Source organism: Halichoerus grypus, chromosome 9, assembly GCF_964656455.1.
Source record: "Halichoerus grypus chromosome 9, mHalGry1.hap1.1, whole genome shotgun sequence".
Lineage (NCBI taxonomy): Eukaryota > Metazoa > Chordata > Mammalia > Carnivora > Phocidae > Halichoerus > Halichoerus grypus.
Genome location: NC_135720.1, coordinates 91843104 through 91867216, shown reverse-complemented (window position 1 = coordinate 91867216; position 24113 = coordinate 91843104). Strand labels below are relative to the sequence as shown.

At 36.2% G+C, this 24113-nt stretch overlaps 1 protein-coding gene across 12 annotated transcripts in view; it reads right to left on the bottom strand.

Moving 5' to 3' along the window:
- KHDRBS2 (KH RNA binding domain containing, signal transduction associated 2) overlaps positions 1-24113 on the bottom strand; it is a 598658-nt gene that overhangs the window by 58872 nt on the left and 515673 nt on the right. For 9 of the 12 annotated variants that reach the window (XR_004917485.2, XR_013441225.1, XR_004917482.2 and 6 more), the window contains one exon: positions 8324-8382. The exons of the other annotated variants lie outside the window; for them this stretch is intronic. Coding sequence is in view for 5 of the 9 variants with exons in the window: in XM_078055184.1 (XP_077911310.1) it covers positions 8324-8382 (59 nt within the window). In the remaining 4 variants the exon portion in view is untranslated. The remainder of the gene's footprint in view (positions 1-8323; positions 8383-24113) is intronic. 12 annotated transcript variants of the gene reach the window in all.

Genomic DNA, 24113 nt, shown 5'->3' with positions numbered 1-24113 from the left:
CTCCCAAACTTGTGACTGGAGTGTGAAGTGAGGGCAGTTTTGTGGAGAGTTGTGCCCCTCACTTGTAACATTTGGGCTAACTCTGGGCACCCACCCTAGTCGGTTTGCTCTCCCAGTCTTCTCAGCAGCCTGAATTTAGCTCTTTGCCCATGACTGGACCTATCCCTGCTAGAATTTCCAAATGCCAACAACCTCCAGGGGTATCCATCTGTCACCTGCTGCTGCACTCCCCTGATCACGAGGGGATGTCTCCTGGAACCTTCCTGCACAGTTGCCAGGCTCCAGGGAGACGGACCTAAGTGTTCTAGATCCATCCTCCCCCTCCCCGGCCTGTCTTGTTACCAGCAGAGCTAAAGGTTTGACAATGTCCCCATTTGGTTAGGTAATTTACAAAAAAGACACCAATATTAGTCATCAGTAATCATAATTACATTTTCAACTGGCATACTTTTTCAGCAATCTGTATATATCAGTCATTGAATCATTCAATAAATTATGACATATTTGATAAATATGTGTTGCACATTTATTTCAGGACAGTGTATCTTAGTCTTTTACAAATTCATACCCTCTATTAATAAAAATAAAAATCTCCCCAGACTGTGGAAATTTTATAAAGACCCCCTACGGTGGTATGCCTCCAGGTTATATTTTTTCTTAGCTAGTCTATTTCCAGGTGGCCAAGAAAATGTTTTCCCAGCTTTATATTTTATATTCTGTACTTTGGTTTTAAAAATAGCTCATTTTTGTATATTCTAAATGTAAATCATTATCATATTGAATTTACTTTTTTTGTACATGATTTGTTCACCTCAAGATTCTGACAATAAATCACTCAACTCTTCCCACCCCATCAGTTAAAATGATTGTACCATTAACTCAGCAGAAAAGAAAGTGATAAAAGAACTTTCCTATGGCTTGTTTTATTGTCTCAACAAGAGAGCTGTTAGGTGCATGTGAGCTGTAATTTTTTGTGAACTCTTTGTCGGGTGAATTTTAGACAAAGTCAAGTTTGAGTTTTAAATGTTCAGCACACAATTGTTCAAAAAAGGGACAAATTCTATTTTCCATTATTTAAATGTATTTTTTTAAGTGAATTTAAAATGCCAGGTCCTAGAACACAATATTTGCTTATAAAGTACCCAGTGTTCTAAAAGGTAGCCTGTGCATAACTCGTATGGTGCCTTTAAAGAATGAAAGTGCCTGGCGCTGTTTTGATCATTCATATTAAAATCATAGGCTGCTTTTCATCACGCTCCCATGTATGTATCTAAAACTTATTCTCAACTCTAGCTTCCAAAAGAACCACCCAGAAAGCTATTCAACTGATGCCCCCAGTTCTCATCTCCAAGGATTGTGATGGAGCTGATCTTTTTTTTTTTTTAAAGAATGAAACACTTTCTTTTTTTTTTAAGATTTTATTTATTTATTTGACAGAGAGAGAATGAGAGAGAAAGCACATGAGAGGGGGGAGGGTCAGAGGGAGAAGCAGACTGCCTGCTGAGCAGGGAGCCCGATGCGGGACTCGATCCAGCGACTCCAGGATCATGACCTGAGCCGAAGGCAGTAGGCACTTAACCAACTGAGCCACCCAGGCGCCCAAGGGAGCTGATCTTGAGTGGTAACTGGATATTAGTATTTTTTCAAGATTCACCAGGTGATTCTAAAATGTGTAATTAAGGTTAAGAATCTCTGATCTGAAATATTGAAAAGCAGGTTCCAGTTTTGCCTAAAACTGAATGGAAACTGTAATATATCTATTACAGTGGAAGCGATAGAGTAGTAATGAATGCACTAATCTTTTTGATTGTCTGTCTAGGCAACATAATCTACATTTATTATCCAGATTAGTTGAATTACATATCCATCTCATTGCAACTTCTGAAATAGTAAAGACCAGAAAGTTAGCTATGTCTTAATTTTACAAGTGAATTTTAGGGGCGCCTGGGTGTCTCAGTTGGTTAAGCATCTGCCTTCAGCTCAGGTCATGATCTCTGGGTCCTGGGAGTCCTGCATCGGGCTCCCTCCTCAGCAGGGAGCCTGCTTCTCCCTCTGCCTCTCCCCTCCACTCGTGCTCTCTCCCTCTCAAATAAATAAATAAAATCTTTTTTAAAAAAGTGAATTTTAAAATACTTTAGAAGTGCCATTTCATTAGTCCTTTAAAATAAAGGACTAATAAAGTCTAATAATTTTATATAGTCCTTTATATAATAAAGGACAAAAAACTTTAAAAATAAAGTTTAAAAATCTATGTTAAAAGCTCAGTAGAATAAATCACAGTGATATTTTTCTCAGTAGCCTATCATGTAACAACTTCAATATTAATAAATCCTAGGAAAAATAAAACGTCCTAAGATACATGAGTTTTTAAAATGTATGGTAAATTCTTGCCCATGTTAAGAAATTTATCTTCATTTATAAAATCAATTTCCTCAAATATATATTTCTACTTCCTATTAAAAATGGACAGACTTTGTTCTTGAATCACATGGATGGCGTGATTGCCAGCTAGCTTCATTTTCTTTTGCTGTTTTCACAGATTAATCAATGCAGGGCTTATTTTCATACTGGGATAATAATCATTCCTGCCTCTGAACACAAAATGAGCTTTGTGTTCTGCAATCGTCTTGAAGTGAGGCACTCAAATGCCCTAGAATATGGCACAAAATTCTTTTTGCTTTCATTCATTTCAAGACAGTGTATTAATATTATCCTCCTTGCTTCCACACAGCTGTCATTTTAAATGCCACTAAAGAATGGATGCATAATTAGCTCTTCAGTTCGTACATTAAATACATTTTAATAAACAGTTCTTTTCTCTGAGAAGAGAATATTGCCATCCGTTCTTAGCTGTCAGTCTCAGAGAGAATTTAGAGGGTGTTTCCTATGTGAAACATTGCTTAGCCAAGCTGATCTATGCACTGTATTTAAAATGCACCCTTATTGAATTATGAGCTATTCAGACTTACCCAAAACAATTATAATGACTCTGATAAATTAGAAAATATTTTTAAAATGAAGAAACTGATTTGGATTCCTATAAGTCCAATATTCATGTTCTAAAAATAAATTCAAGTTATCAGAAACTTAAAATTTAAATCTTAATAATAATTAAAGATCAATGAAATGTTTAATAAATATTAATACATTAAATATTAATATAATAAATAATATACTTATGTTGTATTTTAATACTAGCATTTATTTAAAGGATTTAATGTTTAAAATTTTATATTTATACTACTTCAAGAAAGAATAGTTTAATCTTTAATATTAAATTGTATGCAAATATCTTGAATAATCCAATTGTGATCACATCCAAAAGGATGCGTGATTTTCTTTGAGGTCAACATATCTGTCACTTCAACATGAATTATGGGCCTGAAAGAGACAAATACAATTTTAATCTAGTGATACACAAAACACAATGTATGATGATTCAGAGTGAGGCATCACACTGAATGACTGGATTTTTACTTCTGGTGGTTTATTTCAAACCATTTCTAAAGGAATCCTAAGAGAGGGATTCCATCCATGAGTCTTTTGAATGCAGGACCTAATTATCCTGAAGAGCATTCCTTCTTCCTTTCCTAATACCTGTTAGCCCCACAATTCTTTCCAGCAACCTGAGCAGGAGAGGCAACCGATTGTGAGCCTCTTCACTTACTGTCCAAATCTGGGTTGTTGCCAGGAAACTGAGAATTGGGGCTATTTGTTTTATAAAAAATACAGTCATTCCACTGAGATTTAGTATCTCTACCCAGGATACAACCAAAATGTAACAGAGAGGAATTACTAATTTAGAATGGAATTGAACGAGTAAAGGTTTAAATGTTATTGATTTAAAAGATTGTACACAGTTCATTAAAGGTAAGCTATAAATGGATGCTTGTTAATATACTAGTTACTCTGTGAGGTATGCAAAATTAATGAAAAAAATCAATCTGTATTTGAGATGAGTAGGTCCTCAAATAACTGCTCCACGTGCATATTTAAATTTCATCATCTGCTCATTTGCATATGATAGGATGAGCAACCTATCAGTACAAAGCCTGTACTTCGAGCTCCCTCTACATGATAACCTGATACCAAAATCTGAGTGTATACAATGCATTTTAATTTGTTAATTAAATTTCAAGATGATGATGCTGAGCACTTACTATTTCTCAGCTTTTGACTTGGCCCTTTTTCTATTGTCTGTAGAAGATATGAGAGTATGAGAATTCTCAAAATTTAAATCTCATTACTATGTGGATTGACCACAAGTATTTTCTTTATTTCCTGGTTATACAAAAGGAGTATCCCTTTTCAACTGATCATATTAGTGGTTAATTCTGATAGCACATGTGAAAATATATTAAATTCTGCATTTTGTCAAGGTATAATTGTAATGATTAAGAGCTGAAAAAGAAAACATTTACTTAATGATAGGAAAATCTTAAAGGAATTTTTATAAAGCAGTTTACATTGCGTTCTCTTTTTAAATAAAATGTGTATCACGATGGATTAAAAAAATTGGCAAAATATATAACAAAAAGTAAAGAATGAATACATATAGTAGCATGATTCAGGATGATTTAAATTTCCTTCTTTTTCAAAACTAATTTTCTATAGTGGATGTGTATTATTTTTAGAATAAGAAAAAATAAGTTATATTTTTTAGGTGAATCAGGCCTACGTTATCTGCTTAGATTTCTAAACACTGTGGCAAAAAAAAATTCTAAAAAATAAAATCAATTTCACATATGCATCATTTAAAACATAGTTGCCTTTGGTCAGAGTCCCTGATCCCTATTCTGTGGCCAAATGTGTACCACAGATGGGTCACAGTGAGCCAAGAGGGTTAAGGGGTGGTGGGATGGACCCTGGGCTGCTGGAATCCTGGCTTGTGAGCAGCTTCTCCCTCAACCCACTGTGCTGCACACATATCATTTTCTGTGAGATCTACACCATGAAAAAAGGTTGCAACACATTAGTTAGATTTCTTTGCTTCGGCCCCTGGAATATCACTTCTGACCCCAATAAAATGACTTAATAAATTCTGTCCTGAACAATTACCCTTCTGACAGGAAAATCAAGAAGGGCTTCCTAAATTAGAATGCATAAAGTGTTGACATATCAACATTTTCAAACAAAGAATAAAAACACCTTGAATGTGAAGCATATTCTTGAATTAATGCTTGCTCAATAATGTCAGAAAATGGCAACAGATCCTAGTGGCCAAAGAAAAGATCATGGCCCTAAAGACCAGTCTATTTTTAGCCACATATATGTATCTAATCTTTCCACACTAAGAATATGACCAATTTGGCTGACATTTCAGTTAATAAAATAGGTTAAAAAAAGTTATCATGTAAAAATTCCTATGTAATATCTTTCTTACTCTGTCCAGACATTTTCCTCATTACTTTATTAAAAATAATGTGTCAACTGCTTCTGGGTGCTGAGAAGTGCTTATTGATAAATTGTAATTTGACCCAGAATGAAATCTAGTGCTGATGGGCAGGCGTAGCTTTTAAAATAAAAGCAGTTGTTTGTCTGTAGACTTTGTTGCAGCAGAAGAATCAAGGAACCAAGAAAGAATCATGTAAGACCCATAGGTCAGAGAGGTGGACCCCGCTCTCCTGACCATGGTCCCTGGATGTCTGTTATAAGATCTGAAAAGCCATAGTTTATATTCGCACACTTTTCCCTATTACCTTACATGGTAATAACATTTTAAAAAATAATTAGAAAACTCATCTCTTATTACCAGCTACACAGTCAGATATCATCCATTAATTTTAGTACATGTTATTCCATAAAGTAAAGCTCATAGGGGTGATTTTCCTCAAATTGTTGTGCCAAGTGTAAAAAGCAATGACTGTATTTTGCAAATGAAAATCCCAGTTTTAAAAAGTGATTTATAAATAGTAATGTGAGTTTCAAGAGATTGTTCACCACAGTATCTCCAGGATTGAGAACAATGGCTTGCACATGTTAGCCATTAAATAAATGTTACACGAGTAATGTTCTCTGACCTTCTTTTGTATCACATGGTTTATAAGCTGGCACAGTTTTTTATATGTAGCCATAGGTTTCTCAACAATAGACAGGAACCGGGGAGGGAAAATGTCTATCATGTACACCATCATATTCCTACAGCCTGTAAACATCTATATGCACACAATTGAATGAATTAAAGGCCCGTGTTGTGTCTTATTTACCTATCATCCTAAGTAATCATACAAGGAATGTGGCTTGATTCCTATTTGTTCTTTTTTAAAAATTGTATTATTTATTTGAGAGAGAGAGAGAGAGAGAAAGCATGAACAGGGGGAAGGGCAGAGGGAGAAGCAGGCTCCCCACTGAGCAGGGAACCCTATGTGGGACTCGATCCCAGGACCCTGAGATCATGACCCGAGCTGAAGGCAGACGCTTAACCAACGGAGCCACCCAGGTGCCCCTTGATTCCTATTTGATTAAGAATATGCTTGGAACAATGCAGATTTACTTATTGCGCTGCTGAACTAAGAGAATGCTGCAGCAACTGAGCCAGACGTGTGTGAACTTGTCCATCACTTATTTTTTCTGTGAAATAATTTCTGAAAACATATTTCAGTTATTTTAGAGAATATCCCTTCTCTCACAGCAGGGAGATTATGTTCATTTGATTGGTGGTGGAGAAGCTGGAGTCTGAGAGAGAGTGAGCCTAGTGCTCATCTTGGGTTAATTTTTTATTTTTTCCTGTAAAATACTCTAGAAAACCTTCATCCCCTTAGATTAGTGGGAGAGTAGCTGGCAGGATTTAGAGAAATCTCACTAAGTTCAACACCCTTCCTTTAAAATAAACTCAGGTTTAAAGTACTAGATCCTGTTCTTTCTCTCTAGGTCCACTGAACTCTGCCCCGACTCCCAACAACAAAATCGGACGCGCTTGAATTCATTCTTGCTCTGTCATTTGCGAATTGTTTAACTCAGGCAAGTTACTGACAGCTCTGAGCCTCAGTTCCTTATTTGTAAAGTGCAGATGACAATATGAGTGTGTACCCTCTATGATTCTAGTGGGGATTCGATTATGTAGATATACACAGAATGTTTAATGAGGATTATTTCCATAATCTCTAATCCTCGTGATAAATTGCTTAGTCCAGAGCCATAATAGGTAGGTGCCTCATGTGAGGTAGCCCCAAGTGATAGCATTCCAACCACTGATGAGACTATAAAAACAGAAGCTGCGTTCCACAGTTGTACTCTCATATTGACTTAACCTCTGTTGTTTAGTTTCCTCATTATAAAATGGAGATAGAAACACTTAATAGTTCAATTTATCATAAAAAATAAATGAGAAGATATACGTAAGTAAGTAGCTTATGGATGGCAATCACTGTGGGGGCGGTTTATTCTTCTACTATTTTTATTTTCTACTCCTATTTCTACTCCTCATGATATTCCACCTGGAGAAGTGAGTTGATTAGGTAACTAGTTTCAGTGAGGGTGCACTTCCTCCTTTCCTCCTGAGGTCTGGACCTTCCCTTCATCCTTATAAAGCACTGCACCTGCATAATGTGGAGCCCCGAACACAGAGGCACCATTCATGATCTCTTTACTGCTCCCCATAAAGAGAAACGGAGTGGCTTTGGTATTATTTCAATAAGAATTGGGGACCGAAAACATTTAAATAAATGTTATTTTTCAAGGTGGCCAGCCGGTGACACTGCATATGTATTTTAAGGAATGAGAAACTACCTTTCAAAAGTGATATACTGTATGGATATGTCACGGATACTCAATAAATCTTACTGAATTGAATTACAAGTAATTTTAAGTAGTATTTTAATTAAACAGTGTATTTTTGAAATTAATTTTATAGACTGACATGCTATTTGACTATTAATTCTTATGCCAAGCATTATATGGCACTTCTAAGAGCTATAAGAAAATAACTTGAAAGCCACAATTTCGGCCCTTAAACGTTTTAAAATATTTTAACTGTGTATTACTCTAATGATCTTTGTTACAGCAGGAAAGACACAGCATTGTTGTCAAATCAATGAGTCAGACAATGGACACCGTGGAACATGTAAGACAGTTCAAAATGCTCACTGGTGCTGTTGAACATGATCTATGATTGTGATTAATGCTTTTGAAATTTTGATCAAAATTGATCTGTCCGGGTTTCTGGCACTGGCTCTTGTACATCAGAGCTCACCCTTGAATTACATAAATCAATTTAGTCTGGACTTCTGTAAAACCCGGAGGTAGAAAGCTAGAAGTAATTTCTGAGTTGTCAGTGACTGATGGATGTTCTGATTTCATAGATTTAGTAAAGAAAAGGTCTTACCGTAGCTGTCATAGGCATCCTCACTTACTCCATGACCGTAGTCATAGTATTCAGGGACACTGCAACAGATTTAGACAGCAATCAATGCTACTGTAATCAGGAGGAATCAACCCAGAAACTCATATGGAATTTGAAAGCAAAATGTGTGCTAAGGTAATATCCCGAGGACCTCTAGGCATCAAACACAATCCTAAAAAAAATATTCAGGAAGAAAAATACAGGTTATTGACAAGGAGTGCTATGATTTTCTCATGCCACCTCAGAACTTCTTTATCTCTAACCTCCAATTTTATAAATCAAATTTCCCTTAAAACACAAGTATAATACTTCAAAAGTTGTCAAGAGGGAAGTTATAAAGATCTATTTCCAAGAAAAAGTGCTATATAAGATGACAATCTGGTCAATTGTGTATGGCTTTTAACTTGGTTACCTTAAGAAATATGCATCCATTTCATCTTCACTTCCAAACACTGAAATTATATTTACACTCCCCACTAGCCCTTCCATAGCATGTCCATGCCCTTCTCAAATAGATAAGCGATTTATTTTTATTTAATATTTTGCTAGATGCTTCCCCATTTCAATAACTGACAAGAAGGTGTCCCTCCTCCATTTCTTACCAAGTTACGCCAAGTGTTCCCTCACTACAATTCTCATCACTCTGTCTTTAACCAACAGTTTTCTCCTTTAAGGCACCATTCTCATTAGCATCCACGCATTTCATATATCTCTCATAACAAAAAAGTCCTCCCTCACCCCCACATCTCCTTCTAATGACTATCCCTTTCTCTGCCCCTTTCGGGCAAAATTTCTTGAAAAGAGGCAACTAACTATTCACTCTTTTCACTGCCTCTCTTTCCATATATAGGTTTTTGAAGACAGTCCAATCAGGCTGTTGTCTCCAATGACACAGATCTTGTCAGTACCTTGACATTTCAAATCTAGTGGTCAAGACGTGGTCCTCATTTTACATTAGCACCGTTTAACACAGTTGACCACTTCCTGCTCCTTCGACCATTCCAGTTGCTTCTGAGATGTCCTCAGAATAAATATTAACTACTTATATTAATATATTCACTTTGATAATTTATGAGAGCTTATATACTTATACTTTACTTACTTATATACTTATACTTTATATACTTAAAAAGTGTGGCGAGAAAATGGCTTAATATCAAATACCAAAATTGTATAATTGTATAAGGACTGAGAGGGTGGGCCATAGATACCAAAGGGTTAGGTTGAAAGAAAAGATACAAAAGCCTAAAATTTTGTGGTTGTCATTATCCCTCAGGGAAATCTCATAGGTCTCATTATATTAAACACTTCAGATTTCCCTGACAGTAAGGAAAGAGAAGCAAAAAAGAAAATACAAGTCTATGTATTAGAGGCGAAAAAGAGAGACAGAGAGAAGTTTGGCCCTCTTTATCTTTCTGGGAGGCAACTGATAATACATTAATTCAATTTTACTGTAAAGTAGTTGGAAAAAAAATAAAAGAAAAAGATGGGAGGCAACTGATAATACATTAATTCAATTTTAGGGTAAAGTAGTTGGAAAAAATAAAAGAAAAAGATTACTGAGCCCTTTCAATATTTCTTGTAGGGCTGGTTTCCTGTTTGCAAATTTCTTTAGTTTTTGTTTGTCCTGGAAGCTTTTTATCTCCCCTTCTATTTTCAATGACAGCCTAGCTGGATCTAATATTCTTGGTTGCATATTTTTCTCATTTAGTGCTCTGAATATATCATGCCAGTCCTTTCTGGCCTGCCAGGTCTCTGTGGATAGGTCTGTTGCCAATCTAATGTTTCTACCATTGTAGGTTACAGATCTCTTCTCCCGAGCTGCTTTCAGGATTTTCTCTTTGTCTCTGAGACTTGCGAGTTTTACTATTAGATGTTGGGGTGTTGACCTATTTTTATTGATTTTGAGGGGGCTTCTCTGTGCCTCCTGGATTTTGATGCCTGTTTCCTTCTCCAAATTAGGGAAGTTCTCTGCTATAATTTGCTCCAATATACCTTCTGCCCCTCTGTTTCTCTTTCTTCTGGGATCCCAATTATTCTAATGTTGTTTTGTCTTATGGTATCACTTATCTAGAAGACATCCAAATGGCCAACAGACACATGAAAAAGTGCTCAACATCGCTCGTTATCAGGGAAATCCAAATCAAAACCTCAATGAGATACCACCTCACACCAGTCAGAATGGCTAAAATTAACAAGTCAGGAAATGACAGATGTTGGTGGGGATGTGAAGAAAGGGGAACCCTCCTACACTGTTGGTGGGAATGCAAGCTGGTGCAACCACTCTGGAAAACAGTATGGAGGTTCCTCAAAAAGTTGAAAATAGAGCTACCATATGATCCAGCAATTGCACTACTGGGTATTTACCCCAAAGATACAAATGTAGGGATCCGAAGGGGTACATGCACCCCGATGTTTATAGCAGCAATGTCCACAATAGCCAAACTGTGGAAAGAGCCAAGATGTCCATCAATGGATGAATGGATAAAGAAGATGTGGTATATATACACAATGGAATATTATGCAGCCATCAAAAGGAATGAAATCTTGCCATTTGCAACGATGTGGATGGAACTGGAGGGTATTATGCTGAGCAAAATAAGTCAGTCAGAGAAAGACATGTATCATATGATCTCACTGATTTGAGGAATTCTTAATCTCAGGAAACAAACTGAGGGTTGCTGGAGTGGTGGGGGGTGGGAGGGATGGGGTGGCTGGGTGATAGACATTGGGGAGGGTATGTGCTATGGTGAGCACTGTGAATTGTGTAAGACTGTTGAATCACAGACCTGTACCTCTGAAACAAATAATACATGTTAAAAAAAAAAAAGAAGGTAGCAGGAAGGGAAGAATGAAGGTGGGGAAATTGGAGGGGGAGACGAACCATGAGAGACTATGGACTCTGAGAAACAAACTGAGGGTTCTAGAGGGGAGGGGGGTGGGGGGATGGGTTAGCCTGGTGATGGGTATTAAAGAGGGCACGTACTGCATGGAGCACTGGGTGTTATAAGCAAACAATGAATCATGGAACACTACATCAAAAGCTAATGATGTAATGTATCGTGATTAACATAACATAATAAAAAAAAAAGATTACTGAGCCCAATCTTCATTGCCCAGAATGTTCATACACAAATTATATAGGAAAAATGCATGGCAATATGTTTTTCTTCCCATCCCTGAGACAAAGGCCATTGACTAGTAGCTGGATGTTTATCTCTTCTTTCATATCCTTAGCTTAATAGAAGTGATATAACCTAATTGAGAACCCTCACTGATATGTAGCAAATTCCTGAGAATTGTTACATTGATTCCCTGGGTGATCAAGAAATGGCAGTCATGAGAATACGATATAATAAGCAGCATTCCCATTTAGAGGGATGAAGAGAAACTGAGGACATTAACAGCAGCTTCTCTCTCCCTTTGTCACAATCAATAATTTTTCCCTGAAAAAGCCTGCTTGTGTTTCCCAAAGTGCTGTATGGAGACCACTAGCTCCAAACACTATCTAGTGGCATAACTACATTTCTCACTGGATTTCAATTTTAATTGTACTTGATGAAGGTAAGAGACAGGAAGAAGAAAGTAGTGAGAGAGACCATGAGGAAGCAACTGCAGTTATTGTGGGTCATAAATGATACATACACACCAAGAGGGAGTTTTAACTTTTAGCTACTCTGGAAAGGGGAAAGTAGGACATGTAAGACTTTTGTAAAATAATGGATAATGCAAAATAATAGATAATAATCATAGTAGACTCTTTCAGAGTCCATACCTTTGCTAGTCCAAATATTACTTCTCATTTCTTCCATAGGAAAACATTTTGTGTGGACAGATAGCTGCCCAGTGAATGGATACATTCCTCAGCTATCCTTACAACTAGATATGCCCTGTGACTGAGGCAGGAAACTTGGGAGGTACACACATGTGAGGGTGGTAACCTTGAGGTCATTTCCGGTTTAATGACAAGCTCCTCATTTTGGACTTGTGCACTCTCACCTCCTCAGCTGGTAGAATGCACTCAAAGTGATGATCTAGCAGGTACCATGCAAAGAAAGACAGTGCCTTAGGAAGCCGTGGGCTGCAACACTGGAGCTTCTGTTTCTAGATGATCATGTTGGAGCAGACTGACCGTAAATCACTACCAACCTCAGGGATGGTTGTGAGAATTTTTTTTTATCTTATTTGAGCCACTGAACTTTGAATCTTTCTGTTACAACAATTTAGTCTAACAAAGAAATGAGTATGTAGAGGTGTAGAACTGCCATTAAAATCCCCAAATATTGGGCATTAGCTTAGTGGGAGAGTGGAGAGTGCAAGGAAAAAAATACGGTCAGGTAGAAAGCAAATAAACCTTGTTATGCCATTGCCCGTGAAAACTTGGAACAGTAGGTTATAGGGCTGCATATATTTTGACACTACACGAAAAAGCTGAACAAAGCTCAGCTGTTCATAACCCTGCTGCTTTTAGAAAGGTTTACAAAAGTCATGAGCTTAAAGAAGAACGGGCCATTTTTCCAGGAGAAACAAAAGTGAATAGAACTTTGCTAAGAGAATTTATCTCTGCCTGATTTATGTGTCAGTTCTATAATTTAAAATGAGAGAATGTTCAGAAATTTGGGGCTTAACAGGATTAGAGAAGTCAGCTGTTTCTGTATTCCAATGGGAAGAGATAATGAGTGTTGTTCAAAAATGCCCTCATCTCTTCCCATTAGACTTTACTGCCATATATGACCCCTAAAACAATCCTCAGGTCCCTGAACATGTACAGTCAGGAAGCATTCTGTAAAATTTTGAAGTCCCTAATGAGGGCATGCTATACTTGACTCAGTTCAGGTATGGCTATGGGTATAAGACCATTTATCGATTAGGATAAGTAAGACCTTCTAGTAAATCTGGTATAACCTCCATAAAAGAAAACCAAGGTTGCCAGATGCACTAACCAAAATATTATTTCAATGTTGTTGTTTAGGTGTCTTTGCTTGTCAAGATTTTGTAATTTTTATTGTCTGTGTGTTTCTCAATGAAAGTTTCTATTGTGATTCTCTTCCTTTTCCACCACCTTATATTGGGTATTATGTATGGGGAAGAAAGTTGAGAGCAGGAAAGATAATCTATTTATCATTTTATAGGTTGCCAGACTTCAGAGAATCAGGACCTAATGTATAGGTCTGTATATTTCCCAGAGATTCTGGATTTTGAGCTGGTTGCAGTAATTGGAATTGAACTTGGATTTTCTCTGTTGGGTAGAAGGTAAGCATCTTTGTTTTAATGAGAAGAAGGGTATTCACTTGTATTTGTATGACTAGAGGGTTGGACATAGAAGACTTCTAGTTGTTCCCCTCCAAAATCCATTTGTCTTTTTTTTTCCATAAGAGAGACTGACCACCTCAGGACTACATTTCCTAGTTTCCCTTATATTTTAGGGTGGGCAGGTACAGAATGATGTGTAAAAATTTTTTAATGATCTGTGAAAAGTTAAGTCCTTTGTTTTCTCCTTCTTTTCAACCTTTATGTAACAGGCTGGAAGTGTGAATGATTGGAGCCAGTGATGGTGTGGTAAACTAAATCTTTTTGTCTCCCCAAATCCATATGTTGAAATCTTAACTGCCCCCCATGTGATGGTATTAGGAGGTGGGGATTTGGGAAGTAATTAGATCATGAGGGTGGAGCCCTTATGAATAAGATTAGTGCCCTTAAAAAGGGGACCCAGGGGACGCTGGTACCCTGACCTGGGACTTCCAGCCTCCAGGACTGTAGGAAATAAATTCCTGTTTATAAGCCACCCCATGTATGGTATTCTGTTATAGCAGTCTAAACTAAGACAGATAGCATTCCACTAGCCTGGATCCGTAAATGGTGTCATGGAGCAGAGCCCACCTACTTGCCCATGTTTATTATGTGTGAGGGAAATAAACTTTTCTCTTATTTGGGCCACTGAATTGTGGATCTCCTTACTAAGGAAGCTGTAACCCATGATATAGTTGGCAATTAAAGCAACCCCTTAAAGATGAACAGAAATCCAGCAAATATTTGTTGAATGCATAAGTGATTGAACAAAAGAATTCAAGAAGACATGATTGTGTTTGAACATGAATAATTTAGAACATTTTGCTATAAATATCTTTATAAAACTTTGTATATGCTTCAGAAGGGATGTCTAGTTATATTGACAGCAATGGGAGCAGTGAAAAATGAAACACTTTTATTTTCTGATATGAGTGAAATTCAGATTAAAAGTTTCAAAGCAATGTAACTGACCAGTTCATCTGTGATTTTTATATATTGTTATATTATTTTTCAACTTTAAAAACATATATGATTTGGCTAGAGAAAGTAGACTGTACTGTTGGCTCTAAGCTTTTCATGCCATTATTTCAGAAAGCTGCTATTTCATTACATTAGTTTCATTTATTTGTTGTTTAATAATGTTGAAATGTGAGTAAAAGTGGACAAATGAATTCAATATAAACACAACCTGGTTATTTAATTTTCGGTTCACTGTTATCCTTATATTTATATTTAGAAAATATAACTATCAAGGTATCTAAACACATTGTGACAATTGTGGAAGTGTTAATTAAAATGACAGTTATTGGTGATTTGGAACTTAATTACTCTGGTGGTTATAGCAGATGAGATTTTCCTAGGAACTGGCACATATATAAAATCAAGATATAACATGTTAGCTGCAATGACTCATTAAACAATATCTAATTATTAGTAAAATTCTTCACAACATTTTGGCTTTTTGATGTCAAGACCATAGACATTAATAAATATTTGGGAAAAAATAATATATAAATAAGTGGAGTAAAGGAGGCAGGAAAATATCAGATTAATTTATTAATGGTCATTTGTAAAACTAGAAAAAAATCAGAGATGGAAAATTCCAGTTCTTTTTTGATGGATAGAGGAATATCTTACCAGAAACAGACTGATAGTTCTCTCAGACAACTAATGAAATGGCAGTGAACACAATAGAAAAAGTTAGAATGAAAAGTGGATTCCAGGAAACCAAATAATATCGTCACCATAATCAAGCTGTTTTCCCAGCACCTGGGACATAACAACACTTAGTTTCTCTAGTGCTTTACAATCTGGCAGTTGGTGTTCATGTTCATGTGGCAGGAGAAACCACATCGATGGTGGCGCAGACTAGCTCAGGAGTCACTGAGACTAACCACACTTGTAAAGGAAATATTTTGGGCATTCAGTTGTTACAAAGAGAGATACTGGCCATAATATAAATGAGAACACTGCTCTATAAGAGGTGTTCATATAATCAAACCAGACTGGTATAAGTGGGGAAAAAATAGAGGATGCAATTTATAAAAAATCCATACTTTGCTTAATTTTTGCATAATATTTTGGTAGGATATAAAAATTACCAGAGATAATTAAACACTTTACGAACACCATGGCTTGTTGTGGTCCTCCAAAGATTAAAAGGCCCACATTCACAAGTTCTAGCTGCATTTAGTTGATGCTATGTTGTCTTTCATTTCAACCTCTTTTTGATTCTTGAGTAAGCTGAAGACTTGTGTCTATGAAGCTGGACAACTAGATGAGGATGAGTTTTAACTAAAGCTTCATTCATTATTTTCTGAATTGAAGAAAAGTAAAAACTACAAAATAGGGCCACCTGGATGGCTCAGTCGTTAGGCATCTGCCTTCAGCTCAGGTCATGATCCCAGGGTCCTGGGATCGAGCCCTGCATCGGGCTCCCTGCTCAGTGGGTAGTCTGCTTCTCCCTCTCCCTCTACTGCTCCCCTCTGCTTGTGTTCCCTCTCTTGCTGTGTCTCTCTCTGTCAAATAAATAAATAAAATCTTTTTTAAAAAACCTACAAAATAATATTTTAGAAGAAGGGATAAAGGGACTTGATTAATGTACTAATATGAAAGATTATTATTTATAACTACCTATTTTTTATTTTTTAGAGAGAGAGAGCGTGTGTGAGCAGGGTGGGGAGGGGCAGAGGGGGGGAGAAGGGAGAGAGAGAGAGACTCTTAAGCAGGCTTCATACCCAGAGTGGAGCCAGACACCGGGCTCGATCTCACGACCCTGAGATCATGACCTGAGCAGAAATCAAGAGTCGGACCCTTAACTGACTGCTCCACCCAGGTGCCCTCCCCCAACTATTTTTAGCACTTAAGTAAACACTCTTAAAATTTGCTTTCTTAAGCATTTATGCTGAAACCTTGTTATGTTGTGCATTTATGCTGTAGTTCCAGAAATATTTGTCAAGGAAAGATAAATTTTCAGCCCAGCTCCCATCCTTAAATTGCAAATTGGTAGTTTCTTTCTTCTTCTTTCTTTCTTTCTTTTTTCTTTCTTTTGTCCGTCCTTCCTTCCTTCCTTCTGTCCTTCCTTCCTTTCTGTCTTTTTAAAGATTTTATTTATTTATTTGAGAGAGAGAGAGAGTGAGCACAAGCAGGGGGTGTAGCAGGCTCCCTGCTGAGCAAGGAACCTGATGCGGGGCTCGATCCTAGGACCCTGGGATCATGACCTGAGCCAAAGGCAGCCACTTAACCAACTGAGCCACCCAGGCGCCCCATGTAGTTCTTTACTGTTATATCCATTTATATGGTGATCAAATCCTTCTGTTAAATTTCATAAAGTTCCATGAAAGTGCTACTTACAAAGCTGTAAACCTAGCATGTAGATTATGATCGCAACACACTGGTACATTTTGAAAAGGAACCAAATGTGTTTGAATTTTATTACTAAATTGTACAAATGACTGATGGTCTCTGAATCCACTGCCAAGATTAATACTACAGTAGACAGAAGTGAAGACTCATAATATTTACTGGGCTGCTACCAATTAGTTTCAAGAGTTTAGGAATGAAATATTCTGAATTATTATTAAAACAGGTAAATATAAAACACAATTATGATATATCCAATCATAAGGAAAAAGCATAGGAAAAAAAAACAAATGCTATAACTGCTAATTATGAGTGAATCCCCCTATGCATAGCTTAAAATTCTTAATCTCATGCTTGGAGATTAAAATAAAAAATACCAATACCATTGGAATTAATAAGAGATTTAAATATGAAAAATGTATAGCTTAAATTACTTAAGCACCATTATGTGTTCATATCTTATACATTTCATTTCCCATTCAAGAATTTTTCCATTTAGAAATTGGACTTTATTCTGAGGGCAATTGGAGAATTAAAACATACAAGCTAACCTTTCTGATACTAGAAATTAGTGTTCACATATATGATCATTTGCTTTGTTGGGAACTCACTATCATTGCACTCATTAGTAAATAAAAACTTGGTATAAAAAGAAACCATATGAAACAAACTCAACTGCATAACTTATACATTACTAATACAGAAATAATCAAACAAATTTTAAAGAAATGAAATTCTCTTAAAATATATAAATATGTATATTTTAAACTAAGCTCTACGCTCAGCATGGAGCCCAACATGGGGCTTGAACTCATGACCCTGATATCAAGACCTAAGCTGAGATCAAGAGTCAGATGCTTAACCAACTAAGCCACCCAGGTGACCCTAAGATATTTTTAAACTTTGAAATATGTTGATAATTTTGTGTGTGTGTGTGCTCAAAAATATTACATGAAATACATTCCTTTTTATGTGTATGTGTTTCAACTAAAATGCAAATACCCTTTCCCTGCTCTAATATCAGCAGTTTTCAGAGTTCTAACAAGGGAAAAGATCAGTGCTTTAGATACATATGTATTTTTAAAGTATCTTTGGAATTCCTTCAAGATTGCATGAATAGTTTTAAAATATTTTTGAAATTCATTCATTCATTCATTCATTCATTCATTCACTCTGTTCAACCAATAGTGTTACACAAAAAGCACTGTGTTATAGAGTGGCCGTATTTGTGTATAAATAGAATATAAATTTGTGTCTTCCAAAATTAACTAGTAAAATATATTAAACATGGATGGATGGATGGATGGGGGGGAGAGAGAGAGAGAGATAATCATCTGCAGTTATCTTGGCCAATTTGTTTTAGAAGTTAAAGATATAAGTCTCTCATTCAAAGGTAGCTCATTATGAGTCAGAGAAAGTCCACAGTCCATTCCCTGATCCATTTGGAGGAAAATCGGTATTTTTTTCTAAAAATGATACACAGAATATAAAAAGAAAAGTATTTGAACTTAACATTGAAAACTGTTATTTTCCATTTTCATTGAGTGTGTCATCTTGGACAAATCATTTAGTCTCTCTGAACTCCAGTTTCTTCACCTTTAATATGGAAATAATAATATTTACCTCAAGTATTAAGGAAATAACCCATGACAGCCCCATGATAAGTGCCTAGTACATAGCAGGCACTCAGTAAATATTAATAACAGGTAATTGTCCAATCAATAACGTTATAGACATAAAGTTTCTCTCTTTCATATTCATAAAGGTTGCAATGCTTAAAGAGATTTCATCTTCTTGAAATACTCTGAAACATGAAATAACCATCATGCCCTCTTAAGTTTCAGTTGATGTATTTAATGTTCACAGGATGAAAAATAGGCTGATTATTCATGAGGGAAGTGACATATTTGTTCTGCTCATAGATTAATGATCAAGATAGATGATCTATATAAGGCATCTAGTGTAGAATTATGATCAGCTTTGCAATGATCTACTCTATAGAAATGGGTGTTTTGAGAGTGCAACCTCATGCTCCAAATGAGAGAGAAATACATTTAGATATACTTTTGCTGGTCTGGATTCAACACTGCACATACACTTCTGAAAATGGTCTCTTTTTATAGACACTCTTTAATTATTTGTTTCCAATTTGGCTTGTATTTTTTTGCTTACTTTGACCCTTTATTACATAAATGAAGGGTGAGTAATTTTATAACAAAAACATTAATCTTCTGTTTTATTGCATGGAATTATCATTAGAACATAGCAATTATTTTCTATAAATAAGACCTTCAACTGACTGATTAATTAGGCTCAGTGATACATGACATTATTAAATGAACTGTTACATGCTTTTGGTACAAGTACATAGAAGCTACTGAACCCTAGTTTGAAATGGACATAATTCCAACTGTATACACATTATCTTTTTGGCTGAGTCATAATTCATGAGTATCAGTAAGATTTCAATGCTGTAAACATCAGTATAATTTCTAATTATTTCAATACTCTAAGCTAGTTGACTTTGAGGCTGAATTCATTGGTGCAAGCTGCACTATGACTATGTGTTAATGGTGATTTATATTCTTCCCCACTCAAACATAAATGGAATCTCACCTCTGTTGCATAATGTTCCAGAACCACTTTTTACTTATTAAACGATTGTTTTCATGCACCAGACTTTGGAAATTTAAACAAATAAAACAAAGTCTGGGGAAAGAATATATGAATTAATAACAGTGATTCTGTTTTGATAAATTCTTTTCTTTACGTGAGTCAACAAAGCCCCGTTCTTCCAAAAACCCTCAAAATATAACTTAAATCAGGTGATTTAAGTGTCTCTGTACACCACCACTGTGGCATGCTATGAACTGAATTGTAATTATGTATTTTCATGTTTCTCTTTTCTCTAATCCTGACTGTGAATGTTAATTCCTTAGTATGGCATACAAGTCCCTTTTCTGTCTACATTCTAATGACCTACCCAGCCTTTCCCGTATCACTCCCCCTATTACCAAACCCCACACCCCAACATAATAGAATGTCTTCCAATTCATGAATCCTTTCATGGCCCCATGCCTCTCACCATGGCATCCTTCTATTTAGATGGAACTTCCTCTACTTCTTCACCTAAGAAGGTATCCATTATCCTTTGGGATCCACTCAATGGTTGGCTTCTTATTAAAGCATTACCAGGGAAGGTGTTACCCCTTCCCACTTGCCTTCTATAAGACCTTGTTGACATCTTCATGTAGAACAGCTCTCATTGTTCCAGAATGTTCTTTAAAATCTGTCTCTTCCTCTAGCACAATGGCTCTCAGTAGCTAGTGTGCATAAGCATCACAAGGATACTGTGCCAAAAATACAGATTCCTGAGCCCCCCATTCTTCAGATTCTAAATCAGCTGGCCTCAGCAGGGGCCCCAAGATCTATAATTTCATTTGCAGTGTCTCTTAAACAGAAGTCCAGGATTATATTTTGTAAACAAAACAAAACGAAACAACAACAAAACACACACACACACAAACCTGCGCTAATTGTGAATAAATCAACATCCAGGCTCTGCCTTATTTGCTTTGAATACGTAGGTGCAGAATAGTGACATTCAATGAATGTTTTTTGAGTAAATGAATGAGTAGTTTTAAAATACTACATAATTTCTTTGTGAATAATTTCTAAGCTGCCTGACAGTACAGCCAAGTAGATTTGTGGCTATGTTTACAACTGTTCTCACAGAATTTTAATTAGTGGTCAATGTCAATTTAAAGGTTGCTCCTGAGCTATGTCCTTGGTACTCTATTTTTCTAAAAAATTTTTTTGAAAGGTACTTGATAAAGAAATATAAGATATGCTAAGATGTATAACTACTATTTTGATTTTAAGAATTAGTATTCAAAAAACTAGTTCCAAATCAACAATAGAAGGCCTAAACAACAAGGTGAAATGTCACAGAGATAAATGTACATTTCTGAGTTTAGGTTAAAAAATCAATTGCAAACATGCAGGATGGTGTTAGAACTAGCTTGACAGAAGTTCATTTAGGAAGAAACTAGGTTTTCAGTTGAAAACAAATTCAATAAAACCTACTAATGTGACACAGCCACTTAATAAAACCACATGGTAGGGGCTCCTGGGTGGCTCAGTTGGTTAAGCATCTGTCTTCGGCTCAGGTCATGATCCCATGGTCCTGGGATCGAGTCCCACATCAGGCAGGGAGCCTACTTCTCCCTCTCCTCCCCACTCGTGCTCTCTCCATCTCTGTCTCTCTCTCAAATAAATAAATAAAATCTTAAAAAAAAAAAAAAAGGAAACCACATGGCAGGATGATGTTGAAGTACCATAAAGTAGGAAGCATTATTACACAGGATATAATAATGCTGTATCTTTGCACCCGTCAACTCTCATCTGATATAATGTACCTCAAGATCATTGTGCCACACTTCAGAATGGACACTTGGACAACTGGAGTGGTTTTATGAGAGAACAACTAGGGTATTTAGTGAAATGGGAGTCATGATGAACCAAGAACAGTTGAGGAAAACCGTTATCTATGTGGCCACTGATCCTGGACACTGGCTTGTTAGTGGTACAATAATGTTGCTTAACAAACAATCACAAAATATTATTATCATACAACATGAGACAATTCTTTAAGTCACGTGTTTTTGTTCGGCTAGAGGTTTGCTAATCTAGGCTAGGATCACTGGGCGCTCTGTTCCAAGCTTGGATGGAATTGGGATTGGCCTTGAGGTTTGGACTGCCCATGTGTTCACTACGGAACTCTGACTAAGGGCACAATAGCTACCTAGTGAAGCTCTTCTCATGGCAACAGCAAGAGAGCAAATGGGAAACGCGTAGTCCTCTTAATGTATAGGCTTAAGATGTGACATTATTCTATTAGTCAAAGCAGGATATGGGATAGTGAGGAGTCAGGAAAACAATCTACATGTTTTGTAAGAGATACTGAACAATCACACACGGGGGCGGAGGATGAAGAATTGTAGCCGAGAATGCACTCTATCACATTCTGCATATTGATAGAGGGACATTATCTTCATAAAGAAAAGCTGATAGGTGGAACAAAACTAGATTTATTATGTGTAGCTTCACAAGCTGATTACTGATCAATGTATATAAATGGAGAAGATATTACTTCAGTTTAAGAGTTTCCTAATAAGCTGAGGTGTTAAAAAACAAAATAAAGTGTTTGGGAAGCAATATGGTATTAGTACAAAGTGCCCAGTCTTTGGAATTGGACAGTTCAAACCTTGTCTAGTCCTGGGCAAAGTAAACATTTTAAACCTAGTTCCTTTATTTGTAATATGAGGATAAAACTGTTTACCTCATATGATCATGTTATAAAGTACCTAATATAGGCCTCTGCATATAGCAGCTGCTCTGTATTATGGTTATTATTTTTATTAGAAACTTACTTCCTTTAGAAATGGTCAAGTGTTCCCTGACTAGCCCTTCAGACTCTTCTCTTGCTTCTTTCACACATCTTCTATAATTCAGTCTTACTGAATATTATATAATACAAATCCACAATTATTTATACTTGAATTCTAAATTCAACAACTTTGAAACCAAAAATTTTTTTTCTTAAATTGGGTGTCTGAAATCATTAGGCAACAAAATTCTTACCTAAAATGTTAAACTCTTTATAGCTATTTATGTCCTGCCTACTATAGTTACTCATTTATTTCCATGCAATCATATTAATATATATTCTTGGCCCAGATGCAGTAATAATATATGCATTGTACTGCCCTTATAAAATATAAACAATTCTGAATATGAAACATCTGGTCCACAGTATTGTTACTTATAGAATTGTGATCCTGTACTTAAATATATCATAGAGTTCACTATTCTCCTCCTAGCACCTAGAAAATAGCAGGCCCTTAATAAATAATAAACTTAATGAAACAGTAAAATAGGATTTTGAGATTATTATAACGGGAAATCTAATTATGGAGAATTACTGATATCTGTATCTCATTTTGGCTCTATTCCATATGCATCTGAGATAAATTCTGTTCCCTTTTCTGAGGTACCCCCAGGAGCTAAAGTGTCTTTTTTTTGCCTACTCTACAATTTAAAGATCACAAAGTCCATATTTTCCATCTTGACCACAGGTGTTTCAAGAAAAATACCTCCCTTCTCTCATTACCAGTGTTCAGCTGCAAAAAAGTAAGACCTGGAGGTTTTTTGGGTTTTTTTGTTTTGTTTTATTTTTAAGTGCAAATTGATTCAGAAACCAAAGAAAGCAATGGAAGTGCAGACAAATCATTCAGAAAAAGGATGGACTAGCAACTAATAGAGAACTTGCTGAGCTCAAATGAGCAAATCAGGCTGATGCAAAAAAAAAGGATGATCATAATTTTCACCAAAGCCGAATTCGGCTTTACCAACTTCTAGATACAATGACAACCTCAAACTCTATCCAAAAATCATTCTTTTCTTACATAGGAGTGCTATATCCAGGCCTTCCTGTTCCTTTCCTATCATTTCAGATAACTTCCCTACCACTCCTAAGTATCTTATAATTTGATTCACCTGAAGGACATGCAGTTCTTTAGTAATGAATTATATTCTCATTTCTTTGTCTTTGTACATAGCTTTGCCTGGCTAAATTTTATTTACCCAGTTAAATCACAGCAGGGCATCAGCTCTTTTTAAGAAAGCTTCTGTACTTTCTCATAACCCTCTACTTGATGGCCTCCTATGTTCTCTCATAACCTCTGGCACAGCCTTCTAGCACAGTGCTCATCACATGTTACATGTTTATTTGCATGTCCATCTTCTTCTCTAATTGTCTCCAAACAGTCCATACCTGGATTTCGGGACATCCTTCACAATCCATAGAGTGCCCTCAAATAGCCATTTGGAAGGACTCCTTAATTCCATGTCCTTGGAAGCATTTTCTGGATACTGACTTCTTCTCTATCTTGCTTATATATAGAACAGAATTTAGAAAATAGTGACTATGGCTACCTACAGATATATTTGGTTTAATCTCTAGAGTGTTTAACTTTCAAAAATTAGTTGCCAATGTCTAAAAATCAGAGTATTGCACTGAAAAACTGATGTGGCAAGTTATATTTTCCAAAAACATCCA